At 46.6% G+C, this 25,552-nt stretch overlaps 2 protein-coding genes across 3 annotated transcripts in view; both read right to left on the bottom strand.

Annotated features, from left to right (window-relative positions):
* The window catches only part of OSCP1 (organic solute carrier partner 1), a 33,130-nt gene extending 21,550 nt beyond the window's left edge, over nucleotides 1–11,580 (bottom strand). Inside the window, exons 1-2 of the mRNA XM_037731793.1 lie at nucleotides 11,338–11,580; nucleotides 4,013–4,042 (exon numbers count right to left, since the gene is read on the bottom strand). Coding sequence (XP_037587721.1) covers nucleotides 4,013–4,042; nucleotides 11,338–11,449 — 142 coding nt within the window. The 5' untranslated portion in view covers nucleotides 11,450–11,580. The remainder of the gene's footprint in view (nucleotides 1–4,012; nucleotides 4,043–11,337) is intronic.
* A 4,405-nt stretch (nucleotides 11,581–15,985) lies between these two features.
* MRPS15 (mitochondrial ribosomal protein S15) lies at nucleotides 15,986–24,759 on the bottom strand. 2 transcript variants are annotated; one of them, XM_017509772.2, is made up of 8 exons: nucleotides 24,465–24,759; nucleotides 24,132–24,173; nucleotides 22,417–22,492; nucleotides 21,591–21,639; nucleotides 21,025–21,109; nucleotides 18,594–18,652; nucleotides 16,817–17,008; nucleotides 15,986–16,592 (listed from the first exon to the last, which is right to left on the bottom strand). In XM_017509772.2, exons 1-8 carry the CDS (start codon nucleotides 24,592–24,594, stop codon nucleotides 16,455–16,457), a joined length of 771 nt encoding a protein of 256 aa, XP_017365261.1. In that variant the 5' UTR covers nucleotides 24,595–24,759; the 3' UTR covers nucleotides 15,986–16,454. The 2 variants fall into 2 exon arrangements, with proteins under 2 accessions (XP_017365261.1, XP_017365264.1); XM_017509775.2 differs by having other exon boundaries at nucleotides 22,417–22,495; nucleotides 24,465–24,751.
* Nucleotides 24,760–25,552: the final 793 nt, after the last annotated feature.

Genomic DNA, 25,552 nt, shown 5'->3' with positions numbered 1-25,552 from the left:
CATGAAAATAGATAAGTCTATCCACTGGTTAGAGATTAAAACACTTGTAATGTCTGCACAAGACATGTACTTTTTTTGTTGTTGTTTTTCTTTTTGAGACGGATTTTCGCTCTTGTTACCCACGCTGGAGTGCCGTGGCACTATCTCGGCTCACCGCAACCTCCGCCTCCTGGGTTCAAGCAATTCTCCTGCCTCAGCCTCCTGAGTAGCTGGGATTACAGGCGTGCGCCACCATGCCCAGCTAATTTTTATATTTTTAGTAGAGATGGGGTTTCACCTTGTTGACCAGGATGGTCTCCATCTCTTGACCTTGTGACCCATCCACCTTGGCCTCCCAAAGTGCTGGGATTATAGGCGTGAGCCGCGCCCGGCCAAGACATGTACTTTAAGTAGCACCATTTTTGAATGCCTTACTTTCCACATTTGATCTATAATATTGATATTACAGTATAGTGCTATATCTCACACTCCTGTTCAAATGGAAAGTTTCCCTCTGGTGAGAAAGAAGTGTGCAAACCAAAGTGTCTATAGTTTCAGGTCTTCATTCATCTAGATATTTTGCACTACTGAATAAAATATCACTAGCTAAGGGCCAGGAAAACCCTCAGGTATGAGAAATAGGAACAGACATAGCTGAACATAGATTATCCTTAATTAAACCAGTTATCCTGGCCTAAATGTGAGCATATGTGGATACTGAGAATATACACCTACAGAAATTCAAATCTGAAAGAAAACTGGGTTACTTAATTATACAAAATCACTTATTAAACATGAGTGGTTATTACTGAATTATGGAAAATTCTTCCTTCTTTTGCTGAACACAAAGGACACTCCAGATGATTGCTCGTGGCCATGCATCTTTAGAGCAGAGGCAAGGTAGAGCAGTGAAGTGACTATTTTAGGCACTCTCTACCTGTAAGCAATTGACAGAAGTACCCAGAGGGTTCAGACCAGTAATTTAAAGCATTTCAATGCATTTTATGGAGGAACAGGGAGCTGAGGGCTGGTTGTACTTAAATCTTAAATGGAGGGGCTACAGAGAGAGGGAAGAGGGTATACAACCCTCCCACCCAACACACACACCCCAGTGACACAAATGAACTGACTGTGGCTCCTTACCGAAATGCTAAACTCACATTTGACCTTTAGCTTTTATTCTAGACTGTTCCTATCACTCAGTGAGGAAGAACCAAATCCATTACCAACACAGGGTGTCCCTGACATCTGACAATTTCAAACCACCACAGCCTGCCCTTGATGTGCCCTAACATTTCCCCAGCGTGGACAGCTCAGAGGGACACAGAACTCTTTAAGGTCTGCCTCATGCCTGACCAATAAGAAAGAACCTGCAATAAACTGGGTTTTCTAACCTTTTCCTTACCATAGCCTACATAAAATGCAGCATTTGCAAGGAAACAGGCACAACTGAAAAGCCACACATAAGTCCTCAAAAGAGGGAATATGAAGAATTTTCCACAGGCTTATGTAAGCCAGGGAGGAGTGCCAAAGAAGAAGAATTCAAGTTAAAGCATCACATCAACTCTGGTTAGGTTAATGCTTACAAAGAGCTACTGTTCACCTAGATGCAGAGTCATTTCTCTGGGGTCTTTGAGCCCTTATTAGGAGCGAGGAAAACAGCTTAGACCCAGATAAATCAGTTCTGGACGAAGAATACCCCAAGGTGATTGTTAGCTACTCGGGCAAAGTAAAAAACAAAATGAAGCCTTTGCCCGGGGAAGTGAAGAAGCTTTGCAGCACCATGGCTCCTGGCACAAAAGCTTGTAGACAGTTCACCTGCTGTGAAGAGGATGGCAGGGTCTGTCCTTGTGGGCAGAGCAGTGAGTGCAAATGTCCCCAAAGAGGAAATGGCAGTTTAATGGTTGGGCCAGGACACCTAGGGCCTCCTCTTCTCATTTCGTTCTTTGGAGAGAAGATGGAGGCACACGTTAACATGTTTTTGTCTTACAGTTTGCTTCACCCAGCCCTTGGTTGAGGCAGACCTATTACGTACCAGACACTGAAATCAACACCACAGACATAAAAAAGGAGATGTTATCCTTGCCCTAGAGAAGCAGCACATCATCTTAAAGTTAAACCTGAGAAACAGTTTTTAAAAAAAATTTATTTTTTCCCTTCACCCTAACATCCCTGAAGAAATGGTTTTAATCAGACCCACCCATTAGTCTAAGTGTTGGTTTTTGGCATGCAAATGAGTTCTGCATACTTTTCAAGAGGCAGGAATATACCAGGAGCCATATTTGATTAGGAAGAGACTAAGGCAGGGGAGGGAAGGGTTTTTTCACTGGAGCTTCAGAAAGTTGGTAATTAGGTTCTTAATATAGCAAGCCTCTAGTCTTGGGTTCAGATTATGAAGTCAGTTTCTATTCATTATTTTTGAACACTTCTGTTAAAATAAATTTCAGTTATTCAATTATGTATATGAAAAGCCCTCGAAAATCCACACTTCACACCTGAAATTCTGCAGTGCATCACGGGGTAGGTCAAAAATTGCTCAAGGAGAAGTGTCAAATGATGGTTGTAAAATATAATAAAAGTGTATCAAGCACTTCAATTGGGGTTTTCTTCAAGCCTGGTCTGATGAAATAATTATCTTGATGAAAGCAATCAAGTTTTTACCAATTACCTCTGCTCTAAATTGACTTGTTAATGGAAATAAGAAATCTGTAGCCTAGAATTAAGAGAGGAAACCCACCTGAATAGTTACCATGTGTGAATCCTTTCTATGTCCCAGGCACTGGGCTTAGAACTTTATATGCATTAGCTCATTTAAACTCCAAGTCAATTCTGAATTATTATCCTCATTCTTTTTTTTTTTCCCCCAGATCACTTATCCTCAAGTTCTGTATTATCCTCATTCTATTAAGGAGGAAAACGGAATCATAGAGTTTAAAGTCCAAGGTCACACAGCTAGTGATGGACCTGAAATTAGAATGAGGTCTGTTTGATTTTAATGCCTGTGCTCTTAAATATTATTATTATTTTTGAAGCGGAGTCTTACTGTTGCCCAGGCTAGAGTGCAGTGCCATGATCTCAGCTCACTGCAACCTTCACCTCCCAGGTTCAAGTGATTCTCCTGCCTCAGCCTCTCAAGTAAGTGGGATTATAAGTGCCTGTCACCATGCCTGGCTAATTTTTGTATTTTTAGTAGAGACAGTTTTTATCATGTTGGCCAGGCTGGTCTCGAACTCCTGACCTCAAGTGATCCTCCTGCCTCCACTTCCCAAAATGCTGGGATTATAGGCATGAGCCACTGCGCTCAGCCTCTTAAATATTATATAGGTTATCTTCTCAGCATACTGGGTATGGTGAGAGCATTTAAAATATTGAGGAGTATGGCTGATGATAGGCACAAACCACACCCAAATGTCAAATGACAGAAGGTACCTGAGATATTTAAAAGCTGAGAGAGTCTAAGGCTTTATTCTGAGGAGTTGACAACTTTTTCAGGTTTGCTGCTTGTAGTAGGTAAGGGGAAACTGAAGCTTTCACAGGAGGCCACACTGCATGCACGATGTCATGCCTTCTGCCCACAGTCCTGGCAGCCATGCAGTTACATGCTTCCATTTTCCTTGGTTGCTCTGTGTGCTTGGGAGAATGGCTCTGGGAGGGTCACTGATGTCGAAACACAATTCTTTGGTTACTTGACACTTTAACAAAGTTGTTTTAAGGACTAACTACCAAATAGGATGACACACCCCAAAGCATAGCTATTGCCCTAGCTGTCCCTACAAAGCTTGGAACTGAGAAAAGGAGACAGATCCCTCAGGTGCAGTGTGGCTTTTTGGTCAGTTTGCTTAGTTTTCATCTTACATGCTATATTTATTTCTCTTAAGATTCAAATGTATAGCCAATATCTCAGCTAAATACAAACTTATGCCTGTTTCTTACTTTGAACTATTTCGAGTGGTCCCACTTTAAACCCTGCTGATAAAGGTCTGAGTGAACCTGTGGATGCAGACTGAATACATGCAGCCCAGAGATAGCATACCTCGTTTTCTGTCCACCTCTGTCCATTCATCTACATGAAGCATATAAAAAGAAAACACCAGTTCATGAAGCAAGAACATTATTTTCAAGGAGGCTTTAAACATACCAATTTCAATGATCTTATCTATGAAACTTTTCATGTTTGTATTTAATGTCTAAAGTGAACACACTGCCTTCTGTCTGAAACCTTTAAAAGGATGATGAATAAACAACCTATTTCAAAAAAGCTCAAGAAAGGCTATGTCTTATAGGGAGTGGGCTAAAAGTGTAAACTGAGGAGGATTAGCTATCCTGTGGTTCATCTTGAAAGGCTCAAGAAATCGTGCTCTCTAATGCTACCAGAAAACATATCATTCAGTAGCAAGCTTTTAAAGATGCTAGCCTCCATGAGGAAGAATAATTCCAAGAACAGGCAGAGAAAAGAGTTTCTTTGTATACAATCTGAGGGTTTTTTTTTTTTTATTAATGTAAGATTTCCCTTTGTAGAGTACAGATGGAACTGCTTAAATTAGAAAACTTGAAATCTGAATTAAAAGGAAAACATGTCAGCGTTTGTTTCTGTTTTACTGTACATATATATATATATATATATATATATGCATGATTTCCATGTAAAAAGAAAGGAATAATGATAGCACCACTATAAAGAAAGCTGCTGAGGACAAAGGCAGTCAGGAAGATCCCAAGAGGAGACCAAATAAGGAAAAATGCAGTTGGCTAGAGAAATCGGTGCGAGTCAAGACTCTGTGGGTTGAAACCTGGCTCTACTTACTAGCTATATAAACTTCAAGCAACCTGTTTAACCTCAGTTTCATTTGTAAAACAGGGATCATAATAGCACCTACCTCACAGGCCTATTGTGGGGATAAAGGCATAACACACATCAAATGCTTAGCTGGCTTCTCAAGTTCTGCTTCCTCTACTGAGGGACATTAGACACCACCCATAAAGGATGAAAGATGACTTCTTTCCTTTCCTTCATTTTTTGCAGAGATTTCAATCTAGAAAAACCACCCCAGATAAAAAAGTTCTACAGATATCTGTATTTTAAAACATTTTGGCCAGGCACAGTGGCTCATGCCTGTAATCCCAGAACTCTGGGAGGCTGAGGCAGGCAGATCACTGGAGGTCAGGAGTTTGAGACCAGCCTGGCCAACATGGTGAAACTCCATCTGTACCAAAAAATACAAAAATTAGCTGGGTGTGGAGGTGCACCTGTAGTCCCAGCTACTTGGGAGGCTGAAGCAGGAGAATCTCTTGAACCCAAGAGGTGAAGGTTGCAGTAAGTGGAAATTGTGCCACTGTACTCTAGCCTGGGTGACAGAGCCACACTCTGTCTCGAAAAACAAAAAATCCCCCCAAAACCATTGTGGAATTAATAGTTTCTTTTGGAAATATTTGCCACTAGATTGTGGCACTAGGGGTGATTTCTGAAGTTATAATTAAAGCATATCCATGGCTTCAATGCATTAATACCAACAGCTCCCAACAGAGCAGTGTGAGAGCATGCCCGGTGCCATGACCTAACCAGCTGCAAAGGGTTTCCATTGCAAGGTCACATTCCTCTGGGAAAATTCATCATCTTCCCCCATCAAGAGTCATGTGCTTTTGAAAAGAAAATACTGGGAGAGCAGCACCAAGAGTTTGGCATATACCGTTTTCTTTGGTACAATGTCCACATCTATCTTTCCGTGGCATTTATTTTTTATTTGTTTATTTATTTTGAGACAGAGTCTCCAGGCTGTTGCCCAGGCTAGAGTGCCGTGGCAGGATCTTGGCTCACTGCAACCTCTGCCTCCCAGGTTCAAGTGATTCTCCTACCTCAGTCTCCCGGGTAGCTGGAATTACAGGCACGTGCCACCACACCTGGGTAATTTTTGCATTTTTGTAGAGATGGGTTTTCATCATATTGTCCAGGCTGGTCTTGAACTCCTGACCTCAGGTGATCCATCTGCCTCAGTGTCCCAAAGTGCTGGGATTATAGGCATGAGCCACTGGGCCTGGCCTCTGCGGCATTAATTTAACTGGTGGTCTAGTGTGATAGACTTGTGGGAATTCAGGGAGGTGGAGTTTTAATCCCCGTGCAGGTGTATTTGGGAACAGTGGTGCTGCAAGGGGGTCAGCTCTGAAGGACAGTGACTCTCACTGATAAAATGGAACTGGCAGATGCTCCTGAAGGCAAGCAGGCTGAGCTCCAGCAGAGGTCTCTGTAGTGCTGTGTGTTCCCCACTCCCTTCCTCCTGAGAATCCAGGGAAGAGGAACAACCTAGTTTTCTATTATTTCTCCAGATGACTTATTTGTGACAGCTCCACTTTAGTTTTCTTTTGAGTGGGGGCAGGCCCAAGGCTATTCAGAGCTAGTCGTTAAACTGAAACTAGAAAAATAAAGAGTCTCACTGCCCTTTGCTTGCTCATACTACACTGTGATTGGCATGTCTTGGAAAAATCACTTTGTGGCCACATGCCTCAGTTTGCGCTCCTGTAAAATGAGGAATGTAAGCAAAATATAATAAGGTCTTGGGCTGGGCGTGGTGGCTCACACCTGTCATCCCAGCACTTTGAGGGGCCGAGACAAGTGGATCATGAGGTCAAGAGATTGAGACCATCCCAGCCAACATGGTGAAACACCGTCTCTACTAAAATGCAAAAAATGAGCCAGGCATGGTGGTGCGCGCCTGTACTCCCAGCTACTCAGGATGCTAAGGCAGAGGACCTGCTTGAACCCGAGAGGCAGACTGCAGTGAGCCGAGATCACGCCAGTGCTCTCCAGCCTGGCAACAGAGTGAGACTCTGTATCAAAAGAAAAAAAAAAAGATCTTATTTATAAATATTTTTAAGAGGCAAAGGTAGCTTTTATTATTCTCGCTATTGCTTAAAACAGGAGACAACATTCAATATGCAACACTCGATAGTTGCCCCATAGAGCGAGCACTTCCTTTCTGTTGAATGCTGAACTAGAGGCTGCGTTGTGGGGGAAGCTGCAACATCTGCCTTGGCCTTGTGGGAACAGGAAGGCCTCCAGGAGACCAATTAGTTGGATAAGATCATGAAAACATCTAGAAGGAATATGATTTCCATTCAAAGCTTCGAAGACGACTAGTTTACCAAGTCTAGTGTTTTACAGGCTCCTGTGTACAGGCATCTGTTACAGGGGCTCCCGCTCCAGCAGCCGCACAACTCAAAATGGTGGAATTGGTGGAAGAGATGAGTGTTTCTCAGCTCTTTGAATCCTATGCTCTCTACCCTATCTCACACTATCTTCTACAAATCTCCACCAGCCAACTACTTTCTGTCATTACTTTGATAAAATCAGTGAGTATATTATATTGGGTATATACTTTTCCTTTCTTTTTTTTTTTTGAGACGGAGCTTCACTCTTGTTACCCAGGCTGGAGTGCAGTGGCGCGATCTCTGCTCACCGCAACTTCCGGCTCCTGGGTTCAAGCAATTCTCCTGCCTCAGCCTCCTGAGTAGCTGGGACTACAGGCGTGCGCCACCATGCCCGCCTAATTACTGTATTTTAGTAGAGACGGGGTTTCACCATGTTGACCATGATGGTCTCGATCTCTTGACCTCGTGATCCACCTGCCTCGGCCTCCCAAAGTGCTGGGATTACAAGCGTGAGCCACCGCGCCCAGCTGGGTATATATTTTTCAAACTCCTCCCTCTTCTCCTGACCTACCAACCCCCACAAAGATTTTGATATCGTTCCCGAGGTATGGCAGCAGAGTATAGTGGTTCTGGGGACACTGGCTGAGTACGAGCTTTGGAGACTGATGCCCTGGGCTCAAATCCTTTACTTTTCCTCTTACCAGCCATGTAACTCTGGGCAAATTAGTCTTAGTTTCTCCATCTGTAAAATGGGGATAGTAATATTACCTATGGATTACAATAGGTGTTTAAGAGGAGGCCTTGGTACAAAGTAAGAGCTTAATTTTTCATCATTTTATCGTTGATTGTTGTCATTTAGAGTCAGTGACTGCAGTGGACTGATCAATAGCCCTACCTCCAGTGAACGTCCCGAAGGGCTGCATCAGGCTCTATCTAGTACCTCACAAAGGTTTTGACATTGTATCAAAAACTGTGGAATGAATGAGTGTGCTAATGTAAATTACTAAAGATGGCTGAAACTCCCTAAAACCATATTTAGCAAAACCAGAATAAAGGCTATAACTCCTAAAGGTAAAGCTGTCCCCTAGTATTCAGAGGGCCTTGCCCAGGCCTCCTGTTGAAAGATACCTATTACTCATTCTGTTAAACATAATAAATACATTATTTCATTCAATCCTTACAACTTTGCTTTAAGGTATGTATATATATATTTTCCATTTTATGGAAAAACAGGTTTATAGAGGTTACACCTGAAGGTCATGCAATTAGTTAAATAGTGAAGCTGGAATTGGGACCCAGGTCTGTAAGACTCCAGAAAGTATGTTCTTTTTTTTTTTTTTTGAGACAGAGTTTCGCTCTTGTTACCCACACTGGAGTGCAATGGCGCGATCTCGGCTCACCGCAACCTCCGCTTCCTGGGTTCAGGCAATTCTCCTGCCTCAGCCTCCCCAGCAGNTAGTAGAGACGGGGTTTCACCATGTTGACCAGGATGGTCTCGATCTCTTGACCTCGTGATCCACCCGCCTCGGCCTCCCAAAGTGCTGGGATTACAGGCTTGAGCCACCGCGCCCGGCCCTCAGAAAGTATGTTCTTAATCGCCAATTGACGCTACCTTCCAAGATGCAGGCTACCTACCAGTCTGAGGATGCCAGCATGTTACCTCATTGGTGCCACTAGCCTAAGTGAAGTCAGATCACACAGGCACCAAGGAAAACAGAATCCTCTCAAAGAAAAAATGACAGTGCTATATAAAACTGCCAATTTAGGTAATCAGCTCAACAAACATTTACTGATCACTAATTTATTCTGGTCTAGGAATTATGGTAGGTGTTGGAGTATAAAGATGAATAAGACAATCAAGTGGGAGACAGACGCACAGGTCATTTCAGTATAGTATGGCCAGGGATAAGGTCGCGAGAGGCAGGCATGGGGTGCTATGGGAGCACAGGGTGCTATGAGAGCATGTGCAGGCCCTTTCTGCATATGGGGAGGCTTCCTGAAGGAGATAATTCTTAAGCTGAATAATGTAGGACTGAAGGGGAAGAATGTAGGGATGGGAATTACTAGCACAGAAACATGAACAAACATGGTTTAAGTGGAGATCTGCAAGCAGTTTGGTATTATTGGGAAATAGAAGGCAGGCAGTGGTGGAAGACAGGACTGCAGAGGAAGACAGAGATCAGATTAGGAAGGGCCTTGAAATGTCCTGTGCAGGAACTGGTCTTAACCCAGATGGCAGTGGAAAGGTGACAAAGGGTTTTAGGCAGGGGCAAGTATGGATAGATAAGCATTTTAGAAAGCTCACTGGCTGTAATGTGCAGAATGAATGGAGGGGGTATGCTATAGGGAGTCCTTTTTAGCTCTTTATGCACGAACTTGGACTCAGTCACATACACAAAATAGTTAATATCTGAAAATGTATGCTCAGTTTTTAATTGAGCATATAAAGATTAATGGAGGGCCGGGCTCAGTAGCTCACACCTGGAATCCCAGTACTTTGGGAGGCTGAGGTGGGCGGATCACCTGAGGTCAGAAGTTTGAAATCAGTCTGTCCAACATGGTGAAACCCCATCTCTACTGGAAATATAAAATTAGCCAGGTGTGGTGGTGCATGACTGTAATCCCAGCTACTCGGGAGGCCGACGCAGGAGAATTGCTTGAACCTGGGAGGCCGAGGTCACAGTGAGCTGAGATCGTGCCACTGCACTCCAACCTGGGCAACAAGAGTGAAACTCCATCGGGGGGGGGGAAGATTAGTGGAGAGAATGTTCTAATTAGTGGCCATGTCAATTGCCTTTTCCACTTTTCCTCTTCTGCTTTGAAATATAATATTTCCTTCATACTTAATCTAGGAAATTTGGTATAAGCAGTTTTTGCTGAGAAGGGAGGAAAAGAGGAAAAGGAACAGAGTGTTCTGAGTTGTCATTTTTCTGGGGATTAGTGTGGTGTCCACGGGAGCCAGATTTTGCATTTTCTTTCTTTCTTTCTTTTTTTTTTTTGAGATGGAGTCTTGCTCTGTTGCCCAGGCTGGAATGCAATGGAGCAATCTCGGCTCATTGCAACTTCCGCCTCCCAGGTTCAAGCAATTCTCCTGCCTCAGCCTCTTGAGTAGCTGGGATTACAGGTGTGCACCACCATGCCCAGCTGATTTTTGTATTTTTAGTAGAGATGGGGTTTCACCATATTGGCCAGGCTGGTCTCAAACTCCTGACCTCATGATCCGCCTGCCCCGGACTTCCAAAGTGCTGGGATTACAGGTGTGAGCCACTGTGCCCAGCCCAGATTTTGCATTTTCAAAGCTCTCAAATAATTATTTTCACAATTGTATTCCCCTCCAAGACTTGTGAGGAGAAAGATTTATAACTTCCTTACTTTTTTGTATTTAGCTATATTATTTTAGAACCCCAAATTTCTAGAAATAGCTTTTGACATGAGTAAGACCAATCTCCAGCTTATGTGGAAAGATATTACCATAAAGGAATGAAGAATCAGAACCTGGACCCAACATGGTGACTCACGCCTGTAATCCCAACACTTGGGGTGGCTCAGGTGGGTCGATCACTTGAGGCCAGGAATTTAAGACCAGCCTGAGAAACATGACAACACCCCATTTCAACTAAAAATACAAAAAATTGCCGGGCGTGGTGGTGCATGCCTGTAATCCCAGCTACTTGGGAGGCTGAGGCACGAAAATAGCTGGCACCTAGGAGGCGGAGGTTGCCCCGTTAGCCGAGATCGTGCCACGACACTGCAGCCTGGGTGACAGAGTGGAACGCTGTCTCAAAAAAACAAAACAAAACAAACAAACAAAAAACAAATCAGAACCTCTTCCTTGGGGGTAAAGAGGATGTGTTTGGACTAGCAAGGGGTATGACGCCAGATGGTGGGCAGCTGGGACTCCTACATTTGGAAGGCACTGATTGATATAAGAGATTGGGAAATCACCTCTCGCATTTGAAGAGATGGGGAAATTAGGAAGATGAGGCATCCTAAGGTCCACTGGGCGTATTAAATTCCTCTGCTGTGAAAAAAGCTTTTGGGGGATTTGACTCCTGACGGGCTCCAACTGGATGGGGTTTGTGGCTTGTAAGAAAGGTCCCTGGTTCTAAGAGTGAAGTGTGTAGGGGTGCGGGTCTGGCTGTGGGTGTTAGGGTGATGGTGAGAGGGCCGGGCTGAGGGTTGTGGGTCTGGCTGAGTGGGCCGGGGGCCTCTCACCTCTGCGGGCCTTGTCTCCCGGGATGTTCTGGGCCCGCAGCCGTTGGTCCAGGATGTAAAGCATCTCCCCGCCCAAGTTCAAGAAGAGCAGCGGTAGCGTCCGCACCGACATGGTGCTGGAAGCGAGCTGGGCTGGTGAAGAGCCCCAGGGTTCGGTAGTCAGTGGCCTAAAGGCCAGGCCGCCGCGTCCCAGCAGTCTGGTTGCTAGGGCAACGCCGCGACGGGAAAAAAAAAGCCAATCAGAAGGCGGTTTGGTGGGAGGTGCCCTGAGGACGGGCGCTAATTGGTCTGGGTGGTGGACTGTCCCGGGTGGACTGTTCCGAGCCGAACTCGGGCGCGATGTTGGCCGCAGTTGAGGAGGTGTACCTTTGGGTCTAGTTCCTCCCTCGTAAGGGCGAGGGCCGGGCCAGTGTCTGCGGGTGGACTTGACACAGCCAGCCTGGAGCTCGGGACCCGGGCGCTGGCGCGGGGCCTCAGGTGCCTATGAGAGAGGAAAGCCCAGGCAGAACAGCTTTAGAGCAGGCTCGGGTCAGACGGACCTGGGTTGGAATCACGCCTCGTGATTTGTTGCTGTGTGACTTGGGACAGGCTTTGAGCCTTGGCTTCCTCTTCTGTAACATGGAGCTGGCACTCATCACAGGACGGCTGAAGGGAATCAGTGAGACCATGGAAACGCCCCGAAAGCACTCAATAAAAATGGTAACTGACTTTTCTTTTAGACGGGGCAAGGATCAGAAGTTCTGAGTCGTTTACGTCACCTCCCTAAAATTTTCTTGAAGGCCATCCTGGTTTTATACTCGGTGAAGCAGCCCAGGCCCGTCCGCGTGTGTCCAGCTCCCAGAGGTTGTGCGCTGGGGACTCCGGGAAGTTACCTCCTCGACGCTGTTCCGAAGGCCTCCCAACCATTTTTTTTCCTTTTTTCTTTTCCTTTCTTTTTTTTTTTGAGACGCAGTTTGCTCTTGTCGACCAGGCTGGAGTGCAGTGGTGCGATCTCGGCTCACCGCAACCTCCGCCTCCTGGGTTCAGGCAATTCTCCTGCCACAGCCTCCCAAGTAGCTGGGATTGCAGGCATGCACCACCATGCCTGGCTAGGTTTTTGTGTTTTTAGTAGCAACAGAGCTTCTCCTTGTTGGTCTGGCTGGTCTTGAACTCCCAACATCATGGCTTACTGCAGCCTAGAACTCCTGGCCTCAAGTGATTCTCCTGCCTCAGACTCAGTTGTTGGGATTAAAGGCCCGCCAACTACCTTTTTAGAGCTGTCTCCTGCACCTGGCTACCTCCTCTCTGCTGTACAGTTGAACTCATTAGCAGGCTGCCTCTTCCTCAACCACACCACTGGAAAGTCTTGCCCTGACATAACCAAGCTCAAGTCCCCATATTAACATTCTCCTTCCATCTCATATCCCCGCTAGTCTGTTTTCCTTCCTTTCCTTCCAGTGAAGTGTTTTAAACAAGTTGACAACACTCACAACTGGAACTTCCTTAACATCCTCACTCCCCACCTCATTGCAACTGGTATTACCCTCCCTGAACCCCAATGAAACTGCTTCACCATGAATACTTCTTAGTCCTTCCCGTAACTGATATCTCATCATTAGGATTATACAGTATCCCACTACTAGTGGCCTAAGGCTTTGTTTAATTTTGTTATTTTGCCTGCTCTGTGCTCTGTTTTAAAAGGTAATACAGGCCAGGCGCAGTGTCTCACACCTGTAATCCCAGCAGTTTCGGAGGCTGAGGCGGGCGGATCAGTTGAGGTCAGGAGTTCAAGACCAGCCTGGCCGACATGGTGAAACCCCATCTCTACTAAAAATACAAAAAAATTAGCCGAGTGTGATGGCTCACACCTGTAATCCAAGCTACTCCAGGAGGCTGAGGCAGGATAATTGCTTGAACCTGGGACAGGGAGGTTGCAGTGAGCTGAGATTGCAATACTACTCCAGCCTGGGGAACAGAGCAAAAACTCTGTCTAAATAAAAGGGAATACAACTAGGACAGGAATGTAATAAACACCTTAGCATCATTACTTCATGTTAGGCCTTCATGCGTTTTTGTTGCCTGCCTGCCTCCTAAAAGCTTTTGAGTTTGCTATAGTATAGACTCTTCCTTTAGCTTCTCAGACCTTTTTCTTGATCCCTAAGCAGTGTGGTATAGTGAACAGGACATGGGCTCCAAGTCAAGACAGAGTCAGCTTTGAATCCTAGACCTTGATCTTCCCAGCTATATAAATTTGGACAAGTTACCCCACCTCTTTGAGTCTCAGTTCTCTCATGGCTCAGGGCTCTCTCATCTCTCCTGGCTAAAATGAGGATAATTAGCCAAAGTGTGGAGTAAAGGTGGCTGTGAATATTAGATAATGTCCCTAAGGCAGCACTTAAAACAATGCCTTTTGGCTGGATGCAGTGGCTCAGGCCTGTAATCCCAGTGCTCTGAGAGGCCAAGGCATTTGAGAGGCCAAGGATTGCTTGAGGCCAGGAGTTTGGGTAACCTGGGCAACAAAGTGAGACCCTGTCTCCACAACAAATACAAGTATTAACTGGGCACAGTGGCTTAATATAGTCCTATATAGCCCTAGCTACTTAGGAGGCAGAGGTAGGAGGATTGCTTGAGCCCAGGAATTTGAAGTTAGTGAACTGCACTCCAGTTGGGGCTACGGAGCAAGATCCTGTCTCTAAAAAAAACAACCAAACCAAAACACACAAATGCCTTTGCAGTAGGGCCTGATCCATTAAAATGTGTTCCTTTTTCTTTCTTTCCCCTGGGCTAGCCCCTTTAACTGTTGGCACCTGGCCCTCTGACACAGTACCTCCAATTAGCCTTGGCCACTTGGAAGTCCTGCCCCATTAAAGGCCTTCCCTACAATTCCTGGAAGTGATACCTGAATAGTTCATCTTTAGTTCTGAGCCTCTCATTTCTGCATGTGCAGACTCCTAGGCTCTCTGTTCTACCTCTCCTTCACCTTCTCCTCCAGCTCAGCTGCTCCTTCTGACTCAGGCTAAGCTCTCAGGACTCATCCTCATCCAGATGTGGCCCTTTTGCTTTGAGATGGAGTCTCACTCTGTCACTCAGGCTGGAGTGTAGTGGCATGATTTTGGCTCACTGTAACCTCTGCAGCCTGGGTTCACACGATTCTCCTGTCTCAGTCTCCTGAGTAGCTGGGATTACCGGCGCCTGCCACATTTTTGTATTTTTGGTAGAGATGGGGTTTCATCATCTTGGCCAGGCTGGTCTTAAACTCCTAACCTTGTGATCTACCCGCCTTGGCCTCCCAAAGTGCTGGGATTATAGGCGTGAGCCACTGCGCCCGGCCCATTTTTTCTTGTACACTCTGTCCCCGGGCAGTTTCATTTACACCCATGGGTTCAACTCGCAAACCTCTCTAGTCCAGACCCCTCTACTGAGTCCTAGATCTAAATTTCCAGTTGCTCTTTGGATAGCACTTTAATACACCTTTCTCCCTTTTTGACTTTCCTCAGTGGCTTCCCTTCCCTGAGTGAAGTCCAACGTTTTTCTGCAGTGTTATGGGCTGAATGTGTGCCCCTAAATTCATATGCTGAAGCCCTAACTCCAGTGTTACAGTATTTAGAGATGGGGCCTCTCAGCGGTAACTAGGGTTAGATAAGGTCATGAGTACAGTCCTCATGATGGGATTAGGGGCCTTGTAAGAGAGCATGATCTTTCCCCAGTGCATGGAAGGAGGGAAAGGCCATGTGATGACATTGAGAAGGTGGCCTTTCCAAGCTAGGAAGAGTCCTCACCTGAAATTGAATTGGCTGGTACTTTGATCTTGGAATCTCCAGCCTCCAGAACTGAAAAAATGAACTCACAATAAAAATCCTAAGTCACCTAATCTACAGTATTTTGTTATGGCAGGCTGAGCAGACTAAAACACCCAGAAAGCTCTACATCACCTGGTATTTGCCTACCTTTCTGACCTCCTATCTTCTCACTATTCTCTTTGTTCTGTTTTAGACACAGTCTTCCTTGGGTTCTTCAAACATACCAAGCATGCTCAGGCTTCAAGGCGTTGGTACTTAACCTGGTGTAAATGGATGGGCTTTATGGGGATGCGGGTATCCATAACTCCCTAGAATTTATAAGCAATGCTTTGTGTATGTACATGTTCCTGGGGGTAGGACTTGTAGTTTTGATCCCCCACGCCCAATACACTGCTCTGATCTCCTCCTCCCATCTACCTTCCACACAGCTGTTGCTTAACTATCTAAAACACAGACCTGTTATTATCATCACTCCTTCAGTTACTTTTTTTGAGACAGCATCTCGCTCTGTTACCAGGTATCAGGCTGGAGTGCAGTGGTGTGATCTCGGCTCACTGCAACTTCCGTCTCCCGGGTTCAAGCAATTCTCCTGCCTCAGCCTCCTGAGTAGCTGGGACTATAAGTGTGTGCCACCACGCCCAGCTAATTTTTGTATTTTAGTAGAGACGGGGTTTCACCATGTTGGCCAGGATGGTCTCGATCTCTTGACCTCGTGATCCGCCTACCTCGGCCTCCCAAAGTGCTAGGATTAAAGGTGTGAGCCATCGCGCCCAGCTACTCCTTCAGTTTTAAAACTTTTGTCTCCCCACTCCCTCGTAGACAGTGTACAATCTTCTCAGCCTAGCATATAAAGCCTCTTACACCTCAGCTTCAGCTTTTCAAGCTTTATTTTTTATTCTCCCCAGTCTCTGAATACAGCATGCCTCTCTCTCTAGACTTCTTTGCCTTTGTACTTGCAATTCCTTCTGCCCAGGAGCCTTTCTCTTCCTGTTTATATCCAGTGAACTCCTACTTATGCTTTAGAGCCCAGTCCGGAAGGCATCTCTTACAGCTGTTCTTTTCACCCATACAGCCACACTTCCACTGTGCTGTCACATACTCTGTCTTGCCTCCACTGAAACATATATCACCTGGATGACAGGTAATTGTTTGTATGAGTGTGAGAGGTGTGTCATGAGTGTGTGTCCCCTGGTGGGTGAGGGCAGGGACTCTGCCTCACACAACTCTGAGATCCCAGAGCTGAATCAAAGAATAAATTTCTCCTCCTCCTCAGACCAAAAAGGGCCCCACTGTCTCTCCTATCATTCTTCAAGACAGAAAGCAATGATTGAACAGAATTTATTGGTTGTCTCCGAGTATCTCTGGTTCGGCTTTGGCAGGGCTATCTGGATTCCTTTGCTTTGCTTGTTTTTGGGCTGCTGCTGCAGCCTTTAAAGCTCTTTTTTGCTTCTTCAGCTTTTGCGTCTCCTGGAAAACCTGGGGGTAAAAAGGGGCAGCAAAAGACCTCATGATCCTATGCAAAATCTAAGACTTGGAACAGGTGGGGTGGGAACTATCTCCCTCAGATGGTAACCCCAGCCTTTCTCCATGGGGTCGGTGGTCTGTGACCTCCCTGGATCCATTCCAGGCTCCCCCACCTTCTGCTTCCTCCATCCCAGTCCCTCAGGGGGGCCAAGCAAAGCAACAATTCTGACTCATACCCGAATGCACAGAGCCTTCTTGGTCACGAATCGGCGGTGGGCTCTTCGGTAATACAGAGGTGGGAAGGTGTACTCAATCCCCAGCTCCTTGCATACCTTCTCATAGACATCATAGTTAGTGTTACGGAGGTTTTTGAGCATCTTTTTTCTCTGGTCGATGCTCATCAGCAGATAGCGTTTGTGGGCTTTGTCCTGTAAGAAAGTCTCATTATTTTTAGTATTATATAAGTGTTACTGTTGTTCACAGCAACAAAGGATGGTCATTTTATCACTTTATTGAAATTTCTCAATAATCTTATGCAAATATTAATGCAATTCTGAGAGACACATTGTCATTGTTATTCCCATTTTACAGATGTGAAAATAAAGGTTTAAAAATGTTATCTGATTGACAAAAGGTCCTTAGGACTTAGTGCTGAGATTGGGTCTTGAATCTCTATCTATTGGTCTGACTTCAAACCTCATGCTCTTTCTCTTACAGCACCCATTCAGACTCTCCACAGCTTAGCCAACTGTCAGCTGGGGTAGAGAGGAGGGAAGTCCTTGTGCTCTTCCTGGCAATGCCTACCCACATCTGGCTGCTGACGTGAGGGGCCTCTGCAGTGGGGCTGCTGTTCCACACCCCAAATAAGCAAAACCATGATCTCCAAGAAGCAGGCTCCAAGGAACACTGACCTCAGCTGCCAGGTGTGGTGCTGGACCAGTCTATATTCACCATCATATGTTTACTAAAAATAACAGCATTTGCCTAATTACAGCAACTCTGTGCCAGACACTGCTGAGATACGGTATAATGGTTAAGAATATGGGCCTGGGAGCAAGACTGCCTTGTTTCAAGGTCTCCACACATCACTTCCCAGTGGTATGCCTTGAGGAATAACCTAATCACTCCATGACTAGATTATTCCTCATTAAGATGGGAAAGAAACATAGTCATGAGGTCGGGTGTGGTGGCTCACACCTGTAATCCCAGCACTTTGGGAGGCAGGTGGATCACTTGGGATCAGGAGTTCGAGACCTGTCTGGCCAATAGGGTAAAATCCCGTCTCTACTAAAAATACAAAAATTAGCTGTGCATGGTGGCATGCGCCTGTAGCCCCAGCTGCTCAGGAGGTGGAGTCGAGAGAATCACTTGAGCCTAGGAGGCAGAGGATGCAGTGAGCCGAGATTGCTCCACTGCACTCTGGCCTGGGCAACAAATGAGACCTGTCTCAAAAAACCCCCCAAACCAAAAACAAACAAACAAACGATAGTCATGAGAGTCAAATGAGACACAGAGCCTGAAGACTTTATATGCATCACATTGGCTGTTACTATTTCACATAATCCTTGCAATCCTGTGAGCAGGTATTCGTGTGATCTCTATCTTACTGAAAAGAGAACTGAGGCTGAGACCTGTAACTTCCCTAACATCACACAGTGAGTTAAGTGAGTTAAGCTGGCATTTGCACTCAGGGCAATCTGACTCCATTCATGCATTCAAAATGCATGAATTCAACACATATTTACTGAGCACTCAGTATGTGCCAGACACGGCGATCATGCTCTAAAGTTTGTGTTCTTAATCCCTGGTGACACTCAGCATGGCCTTGTAAGGCTCAAAGTCCTCTGGTGGGAGGAGAGAAACATGTTTCCCACGGAAGCTGAGGGGTGGGCACTCTGGTGATATAGCCCACTGGCTTCTAAGTGTCTTTCTCTGGACCCAGAGCCTTTCCCCTCCCAGACCCCTCTCCCCAAGGCTGCTGCTGTTTAACTGTGAATGGCGCCCAGGGTTTACCTTTCGATGTTTCTGCATGTGTTCTTCATAACTGCGGATCTTGATGGTCAAGGCAACAACTGAAACCACAAACCACAGAGGATGAGAGTTGGGCACAGAGGAAGGAAGGGCCCAGGCCTGGGTTACGTTTTAAGAATTCAAGGAGTAACAATTACCAATGCTCTGTACAGCTCTCTATAAATCCCAATGCACTCTGAATTTTAGGATTCCAAAGGCTTATCTTAGACATTATCTTTCCTTTAAAACGCAAAATATCCCTTAATATTATAAAGATATCATCTAAAAATCATAGCAAATAGCATTCTTTTTTTTTTTTTTTTTTTTTTTGAGACAGAGTCTCCCTCTGTTGCCCAGGCTGGAGTGCAATGGCACGATCTCGGCTCACTGCAACCTCCATCTCCCAGGTTCAGGAGATTCTCTTGCCTCAGCCTCCCAAGCAGCTGGGATTACAGGCACCCATGACCAGGCCCCGCTAATTTTTTTTAGTAGAGATGGAGTTTCACCATGTTGGCCAGGCTGGTCTCAAACACCTGACCTCAAGTGATCTGCCCGCCTTGGCCTCCCAAAATGTTGGGATTACAGGCATGAGCCATCGTGTCCAGCTGCAAATAGCACTCTTAATGGTAAGCCTATCCATTCAATTCAGGAATTCAAATCATTCAACTAGGATACAATGCTTTCATGGTTAACAATTCAACACTGTACTAGAGGTCCAAGCCAATGCAGTAAAGTATTTTGGCACAAGTAAGACTGTAAAACTGTCAAGGGTCTACTCCTTGCCTCTCCCCTTCCTGCTGCCACCCTTATCTCCATGCTTTGATTAATGAGTTTTCAGAATTACCAGCTCCCACTTGTCTTTCAAGAATCTGAAATATCCTTCTTTTAGGCATCCTCTTATTTAATTCCCCCCTGTACTGCAAAGATGGGGCAAAAGCAGAAGCTGGCCCCAAAGAGGGTGTCACAGCAGCAGGCCCTTCCCAGTACACATATTCAGTTCTGGGAGCGCTGCACAAAGTGCAGTGAGAACCCTGGCCCTGACCACATGGCTCTATCACACACTACCTTACGTGTAGAGTGGAATAACACAAAGATGGGCTTTGGTTCCTGAGGGGTTCTCTAGAACAGACACTATGCTAGAAGCAGCTGGCCTTCAGGAAACTGAGTATTAATGGAAAGGCAGAATTGACACCTGTGGGCTGGGCGCAGTGGCTCATGCCTGTAATCCCAGCACTTTGGGAGGCTGAGGTGGGTGAATCGCCTGAGCTCAGGAGTTTGAGATCAGCCTGGGCAATATGGCAAATTCCTGTCTCTATCAAAAATACAAAAATTAGCCTGACATGGTGATGCATGCCTGTGGTCCCAGCTACTTGGAAGCCTGAGGTAGAAGAATTGCTGGAGCGCTGGAAGTCGAGGCTGTAGTGAGCCATGGTCACGCCCGACACTGCATTCCAGCCTGGGTGAGAGAGAGAGAGACTGGTCTCAAAAAAAAAAAAAAAAAAAGAGGATCCCAGTAACCACCTTGCCAGTCCAGGACATTTGTTCCTGCCAGCCTGTGGATTTCAGTGGTGATAATGCAGAAACAGGTGAGGAAAGATAAGCAGGCCTTTGTGGCTGAGATGGTCCTGGCCCAGGGCTTCGGCAGGGCAAGGGAAGCTGAAACTCATCTTCTCAAAAGGGGCTATGGAGGACCCTGGAGTCCAGTTCTCAGTGGAGTTTTAGTATCTAAGATGAACTAAGCAGACTTTAATCCCTGGCAGAGGGAGAAGAAATGAATGAAGGCAGGAGGGAAGAAGAGGAGGAGGAGGCTGTAATAAAGGCCAATGGCAAAGGAGAGAGAGTGTAGACTCCAGGCAGGTCTACTAGTCTACCTCACTTGCTCTTGTGGGCAATGAAAAGAAACTGCACCCAAAGAGAGGGGAAAGTGGTGGCACTTTTCACTCACATCTAATGAAGACTACTGCCAGTTCCAGCCTGAACCAAAGTAGGAACATTATTCCCTTGGGAATGTACCATGGTGTCTGTCTGGCACATGAGGGTTCAGTAAATGTTAGTCTTACTATTATTATCACACATTGTGAGCTTTAGTTTCCAAGGTGTATTTACATCCTCTAGCTGCCTCTCACAATGCTGTCATGAGGTGGGTAACATTACCCCTGCCCTGCTCTCCCTTATTCCCCCATTTCCACACAAGGAAGCAGAGGCTCCATGAGAGGGTTGGTGGCTTACCCAAGCTCACACAGAGGTACAAGGCCCAACTGGACATTGACTCCAGCATCAGAGCCTGGGATACAGGCTAGTTTTCATTGCCTTAGGTCCTTCATGTCCCCCCCTTTCCCAAGCCACATGTCAGTGTGCTTGTAGACAAGAGCCCTAGAACAGGTCCCAGCTAGGGCTCCCCTGCACCCCCACTCCCCAAGGGTCCCCAACCAACTTCGAGCCTCCAGGGAACTGGTGTCCTCAGGGTTTTCAACAATCTTTTTCATCAACTGTTCTTGTATGACTTTTAGCTTCTCCTTCTGTTGAAGACAGAGACAGAAAATCTGTGCAGTCTGCCACCCTCTAAGAACTAGCCCTCCTCCCACCAAGGCCCTGGCTATAGTTACAGCAACTAGGGACATATGGCTCAGGGCCCGACTTTAATCTGCTCACTGTGGCCTTGACCAACCACATGGCTATCCACATCCAGGTGAGCCCAAAGCCAAAGCCACTGACAGAGGAAATGACTTGTGGCATGAATGTTCCCAAAGGTTGCTCATTCATTCATGCTTATTCATTCATTCATTGAGCACCTGTTTGTCAGGTACTAGGGGTATGGTGGGGGAACAAAAGCGTCCCTGCCATGAAGATGCTCTGCCTAGGGATATTGACAAGTAGACACAGAATGACAGTGGGCTAAGTGCTGTGACTGGAGAAGCATGGGATGGGGGTTGCTAACCAGGGTAGGAGGGAGTCCCAGAGAGGACTGCGGGAGGCTGAGGCTTGGCAGAGGATGCTCACCTTTTTGGCCATTTCCAAAGACAAGAGTCTTTTCACAACATCATCAACCCTGTGGAAAAACCACAGCAATGAGACAGACATGGAGGAGAGGGGGAGGGGGAAGCAATGCTGGTTTCATTTTAGTTTGAAAAGCAAAGATGATTGAAAAATTCCTTCTGCAGCAAATCATTCTCCCTGGAGGTGGGGAGCCATTTCCCAGGGATTAAGTCAGTGTGGATCTGGCTTGCTGGGCTGAAAACTATAGAAACTGGGGCCGTCAACTCGAGTGTTCTGGTTTCATCACAGGGAGGGCAAGGAGAGGATTTCCATTTTAGCTAGAACATAGTTCAATCTGTTTTGAGACATTTCAAGTTAAATTGCACAGTGAGAAGGACTGGAGGGACTGACCAGCTCCCACAACACTGGACAGGAGCTGAGCAGAGGGCCTCTGGCTTTGGTGTCAGTCAGCCCTACATTCCAACTCTAGCTCTGCCCCTTAGAACTGTATCACACTGGGCAGCTTGAAAATCTATAAAATGGGTCCATAGAACTTTTGTGAGGAACAAGAGATGAGAGATTTCTACAAAGACCTGTGAAGCATGTTAGCTTCTTGGAATCTAGTAGTACAGGGTCTTCATCTAGAGTACAAAAAAACCCCCAAGTAGCCGAGCTCCATGAGTACCATCTGCGTTGCTGACCACCCATACGCACCACACCTGGGCCCCTGCCTCCTTCTATATCAAGCTTCAGCTATAGCAAGCCGAGTCTCAAAGCCACTGTCTTTCCCCATTCCCGGACAGTCCTCCCAGGGTCCCCTGACTCCTCTACTAGGTTTCTTCCTGCTTACTTCTCAATTCCAGGGACATTCTGGTAGTCTTGGAGCAGCGTAGAAGGAGGCGGGTCATCATCTTGCCTGGGCTGGACTGTTAAGTAAATATAGGGATAGAAACCCAGAATCAACTCTCGCCACCCATCCTCCCAGACTTAGCTCTTCTCACCCACTCTTCCACTCTGGAAGAGACATCCAGGGTATCAAGCAAGGCACTGGATATCTCTGGGCTCAGTTTCTCTTCTGCAAACTCTTTGGGCACCTGATTTGATATTTCATACTGGGAGTTGATGGCTCTTCCCAAGACCCTACACTGTGCCTGTACCTTTCACAGCCTGATCTGGCTCTACAGTTCACAGATCCCCCACTAGGATGCATCCTCCTGTGGACAGGACAGAGTTTGACCTCCTTAGAATCCACCATAGTCTGGTCCATGGCTCAGCCTAGACAAGGCACTCAACAAACACTTGCTGGCTGACTGCAAAAATGAAATAAGGGGGTTGAGGAAAGGCAGCTAGCTGTATGATGCCTGAAATGTAAGCACCAAGTAGAGATCACAGGAAAATCTCAGTCTTGATGTGTGCACCTATGCTGTCCCTTGGAGGTGAGGGAGAGGCAGAGGGTAGATGGATTTATCCTCTCCAGTCAGACCCTGCTATGCAAATAACATTATCAGGCCTTTTCTGTCTGTAACAGCTCAAGTTGGTTCTGATAGGGAGGCAGAAAAAAATTATTATATTAAATATATTAATGGCAATAAATTCTACTTACTTTATTTTTTGTAGAGATAGGGTCTTGCTATGTTGCCGAGGCTGGTCTTGATTCTGGCCTCAAGTGATCCTCCAGCCTTGGCCTCCTAAAGTGTTGGGGCCATGTCCAGCCAATAAATTTTTATTTTTTTTTGAGATGGAGTCTTGGGTCTGTCACCTAGGCTGGAGTGCAGTGGCACAATCTCGGCTCACTGCAACCTCTGTCTCCCAGGTTCAAGTGATTCTCCTGCCTCAGCCTTCTGAGTAGCTGGGATTACAGGCGTGCATACCATACCTGGCTAATTTTTTTTGTATTTTTAGTAGAGACAGGGTTTTACCGTGTTGGCCAGGCTGGTCTCGAACCCCTGAATTCAAGTGATCTGCCTGCCTCGGCCTCCCAAAGTGTTGGGATTACAGGCGTAAGCCACTGAGTCTGGCCCCAGACAATAAATTCTAATATATATTATTAATATATTTAATTGACCATAGTGCTAAGGATGCTTTTCATGTGTTATCGCTGAATCCTAACAATCCTTGCAAATGGATACTTTCACACTTACTTTAGAAATAAGAATCAGAGACAGGAAATACCTCGCCCCATATCATTTACCTAATAAGAGGGATCTGAATTACTATGCGTACTGACTTGCAATGGGAAACTTCATCCTGCGTCTCAGAAGTGCAGACAAAAAATGCCATACTCTAGGTAGAGCCTGGGTGATGCCAGCCATGCATGCACTCCCTCTGGCAAGTTCATTTTCACTCATTCACCTGTAAAGATCCTGCTCCCGCCCTTTACACCCCTCTCTCCCGGTACAGGTTGCAGGCTTAGGGTTTTGTGTAAGGTGAACGTGGGGTCTTCTGCTCAGGACCTCTGGCTCACCCCATCTAGTGGGTCTAACTTGCCACATTGGTGCCCTTACCCACGCTAAGCCTTAAAGGAGGTCGTTCTTCCGCCCCAAGTCCCACCCCAGGAACTCCTACCTGGTTTCTGGATGACATATCTGCGCGTGGCCTGGAGGAGACCTAAGAGAAGAGAGAGGGCTGAGGCCTATCTGCTTAAATAGTCTACCCTCAATTCCTTTCTGTGTCCCTCGCATTGCCCCTCCGCCACGGTCTATGCGCTTCTGAGCCTAAACGCTGCCCCATTTCTTCCCTACCTCTTGTGTCTCACGCCTTGTCTCACCTCTAGCGCAACCACCATCCTTCCTCCCTCATCCTGACGCTTACATCTCCCCTATTCCTGTGCTCCCTTATCCCCTATCTCTGCCGAACCCTGTTTCCCTATGCCCGCAATCCCATTTCTCAGCTCCTCACTTCGAGGCTGCAGGCCCCACTGGTTGGAAGGAAACCTGGCGCTCCCACCGCCCGGCAGCCCGGGGCCTGGGACCTGGGTGACTGCCTGAGTCCGAATCAAACTCAGCACCCTCCACGCGGCCCTTAGCATGGTGACCTCTAACCCCCGCGGGGCCCGCGCCGCGACCGCAGTTCCCTTTGCGGCACAGACCGGGTTACATGGGCGCCGCCATGCTGGCCCAGGCTCGACCAATCGAGGCAGTTGAGATACCGGAGTAGATGAAGACCGAGAGAATGGATTGGTGGGCGGGACTCTGATGGCTGGGCGCACGTTCCAGCTGCGCGAAATTGGCGCGTGGTCGTGTGCCCACGTTTAAGTGTGTGCTGGGGTGCTGTATAAATTCTAAAATGCCGCTTTTTGGAAGGCGTGCAACCTGTTCTTTATCTCTCAGTATTCCCTGGCCTCGGGCCGGGGTTATTTTGGGAGTTCCATGGCGCCTGGGGGTAGCCTTCTACCGCCAACCCAATCCCCTGTCCACACCCTCACCGCACCCCTCAGTCCCTACGTCAAGGATAGGGCCCTGTAAGAACTACTACTAGGTTTCAGCCTTGTCCCTGGCAGCCTCGTAGCCTGGAGACTAAAGTCGCTGATTTTGGAATCGCACAGCCCTGGTCTGGAATCCTAACTCAGCCATTTACTCAACGTGTGATCTTGTGGGCAAGTCGCTTAACCTTTGTGGTCCCTGGAGGGATAGTAATAAAAAGAGAGATAATTCTTTTTATCTCTCTTTCAGGTTGTTGAGAGGATTAACAGAGGCAGTTGTATGCAGAGCACCTGGTATATAGTGAGCATTTAATAAATTTTTTTTTTTTTTTTTTGAGGCAGTCTCACTGTCACCCAGGCTGGAGTGCAGTGGCACGATCTCGGCCCACTGCAACCTCCGACCCCCGGGTTCAAGCGATTCTCTTGCCTCAGCCTCCCTAGTAGCGCCTGCCACCGCGCCCGGCTGATTTTTGTATTTTTAGTAGAGATGGGGGTTTCAACATCTTGGCCAGGCTGGTCTTGAACTCCGGACCTCATGATCCACCTGCCTCGGCCTCTTAAAGTG

The sequence above is a fragment of the Cebus imitator genome, unplaced genomic scaffold, assembly GCF_001604975.1.
Source record: "Cebus imitator isolate Cc_AM_T3 unplaced genomic scaffold, Cebus_imitator-1.0 Scaffold420, whole genome shotgun sequence".
Classification (NCBI taxonomy): domain Eukaryota; kingdom Metazoa; phylum Chordata; class Mammalia; order Primates; family Cebidae; genus Cebus; species Cebus imitator.
Note: the sequence above shows the minus strand (reverse complement) of the source record. Positions and strands in the feature narration are given on the sequence as shown.